Source organism: Convolutriloba macropyga, chromosome 9 (assembly GCF_964194025.1).
Source record: "Convolutriloba macropyga chromosome 9, txConMacr16.3, whole genome shotgun sequence".
Classification (NCBI taxonomy): Eukaryota; Metazoa; Xenacoelomorpha; order Acoela; family Convolutidae; genus Convolutriloba; species Convolutriloba macropyga.
Window position 1 is genome coordinate 25,998,717 of NC_134476.1, and position 2,738 is coordinate 26,001,454.

At 35.6% G+C, this 2,738-nt stretch overlaps 1 protein-coding gene across 1 annotated transcript; it reads left to right on the forward strand.

Annotated features, from left to right (window-relative positions):
• Nucleotides 1-470: 470 nt before the first annotated feature.
• On the forward strand, nt 471-1,672 carry LOC142345291 (uncharacterized). Its single transcript, XM_075397279.1, has 3 exons — nt 471-679; nt 746-1,027; nt 1,104-1,672. Exons 1-3 carry the CDS (start codon nt 525-527, stop codon nt 1,174-1,176), a joined length of 510 nt encoding a protein of 169 aa, XP_075253394.1. The 5' UTR covers nt 471-524; the 3' UTR covers nt 1,177-1,672.
• Nucleotides 1,673-2,738: the final 1,066 nt, after the last annotated feature.

Sequence of the window (2,738 nt, forward strand, 5' to 3'; positions counted from 1 at the left end):
AGAAGATTGAATTAACCATCAGATCACACTGAAGTCGAAAATTATTTATAGTTATCAAAAACAAACATTAAGTTTAATCGTTCAGGAGTTCATAGAATCTTGTTCATAGAATCTGAAGGTGTCAAGTTTAAAAAATGACTGCATTAAAGAATATGATCGGTTGATGAGTTCTTCGCAAAATCTACACATCGGTTTTGTTCCCATTGGTAACAACCTTCCATACAACCAAAAGTATTGTGCAGTCCATTGGAATAGAACTTAGCAACTATTCTCCTGGGTTTTGGTGGGCAGTGTTTCAATCCGTGTGTATCTTGAAACATCAATTTATTTAATTGCGTTGTGGTCCAGGTGTACTTGCTCACTCCGCACCAACTTTTCCAAAAAATAAATTGAACAATTGGAATGCGTAATGAAAATAGAATTGTGAAAATTTCGAATCTTTTTCGCAGGACACAGTACAATGGAGGTCGACTGTACAAAAGTTTTTACACCGGTTACACTTGTTCGCTTATTAATCATACAAAATGAATTTTCATCCGAACTATTATCATCCTCAACACCACCAGCAGCAACAGCAGCAGCAACAACAACAACAGCAGCGCGAGTCGCGTCATCTATTGGTGGGAAATATGCCAGACCATTTCGACGAAGACGACATAAGGGCGTATTTTGAGAAAAAGTAATTTTCAACTTTTGATAACATTGTGAATCTTCTAAATTGTTATTTGATACGGATTCATTGTAGGTTTGGCGAGGTCGAAAAGGTCAAATTGTTGCCGAAGAAAACTGGGCAAGGCGGTGGAGTAGCGGCGTTCGTGGACTTTACAGATTTGCGTTCAGCTCAGAAGGCGCATAATTGTCCCATTGTTATACAAAACAGGGAGATCAGGATGAACTACAACGACCCAAAAATGGGCAGACCACAGCAACCGCCTCAACAACCGCCACCACTTATGCATCAAAATTTCCAGCGAGATTTTGTTCCTCATTTTGATCCTATGCAGCGCGGCAAACCTCCCATGAAGAAGTTAGTTCTCTTTAGCTTTCTGAGTGCAGTTTAAAGTTATTGTTCTTATTTTTCGCTAAATTATTTCTGATTTTAGGAGTGAGGAGTTACTCGGCTTACTTTTACTTCGGTTAACGTGGAGTGTTGATTTTACTACTGACATGTATTGACTTTTCATCAGTGCTGTTTAAGTCGTTAATTGTTACGGTTCTACAAAGTTGCCAGCTTGTTTCACGTCAGCAAGTTAATTTGAATTAGAGCTCTTTTTGGTTTTTCGTAGCTCATTATGTATTAATGGTTCAAATGATGGAGAATTGGGATTAAATCACGTAGTCGAATATTCAAAGTTATGGAAAGATATTTTTCTCGTAATGAATGGATTTTGCTTTTTCTTGTTTTTGAGCAATTTTTATTTCCTTATTCTTTTGGCTGAAAAACTGAAAGCGAAATTTCGTGATATTCAATATCTATCTAAAAATGATATTGAAAAGAATGGCTTTATTTGTTTTCAACTTATTGGCTTGTTGAATTATTACTCGATGATGGATAAAAGTGACAATTAATGGGTCTCATAAAAGCGTAATTCGATTGAGTGCATATTTTAAATAGTATTTGCTGGGCAAGTAAATAATAAGTATATTGAGTTTGGCATTAAGGTTCTAAATCGTTTCTAATTGATCTGATTGTGTTTATTGTTTCATTGGTAAGGAAGATTACGTTGTTACGAGAAAAATTTTCTGTCATTTAGAAAATGTTACTACAATCAGTGAAATTAGAGTTGAAATTCTTTATTATCCATGACTAAAACTCAGTCTTTCCCTATAAATGATCGGCAATTGAGTATGTTAAACTTTGAAAAATGGCATTAGCCTCCAATTTCTTGCAACGTGTTTTGTGGACAAAAGTTACGTATTTACGAAAAATATTTTTGATCCAATATTGCATAGACGCTGAATGTGTTCTGTAGAAGCTTTGTTGGATACCAATACTTACTTTGATTGATTTTATCCGACCGATTCCGTAATTACCAGTTCAATGCCTGCACGATCAGGTCCCTTAAAGCAAAAACCTTCCTGTAAACTGCTGACAAGATTAGCAAAGCAGTTTGCGGGCCTGCTTGACTTATCCCTAGATAAAAGTTTCCCAAGTGCATGAAGAAAATCTTGTTAAAGACTTACTTGGATTAATGATTCTGATAATGGGTTGTATGTATCTTACAAATTTGAGTTCATACTGGGATGCTGTTATCAAAGAAATTTAGTGCTCACTGCCGAACTTTGACGAACTTGTTTTAAACTTTCGTCACAAAAGCTGTTTTGACCATCCACTTTTCGTGCTTCCCAACTCAGTTTTTGTGTTTTCTTTTAAACTGAAATTAATTACGAATTGCAATTTCCTTAGTGTCTTTTCATGTAGTCTCTTCTTAACAAGTTTTTATATCAAAAAATTCCGATCAAATCCCCTTTCGTAATCATTATAGCATTCTGAGAAATTTTCACATTTTGTCGCGTTCATTTTGATTGCTTCTTTGACATGGGAGGCCGCCTGTGTTTTCGACAGGTCACGACGAAACTAGCTACATTTATTTATTATTAACTAACTAGCTGTTATTAACTAACTAACTATTATTAACTAACTAGCTACGCGTTATCGGCTAATTTTGCAACTGCTGATGAACTGTGTGCGCATTTCGTAGACTACACAGATTACTCGGTCTGTAAAAACTTTTGTT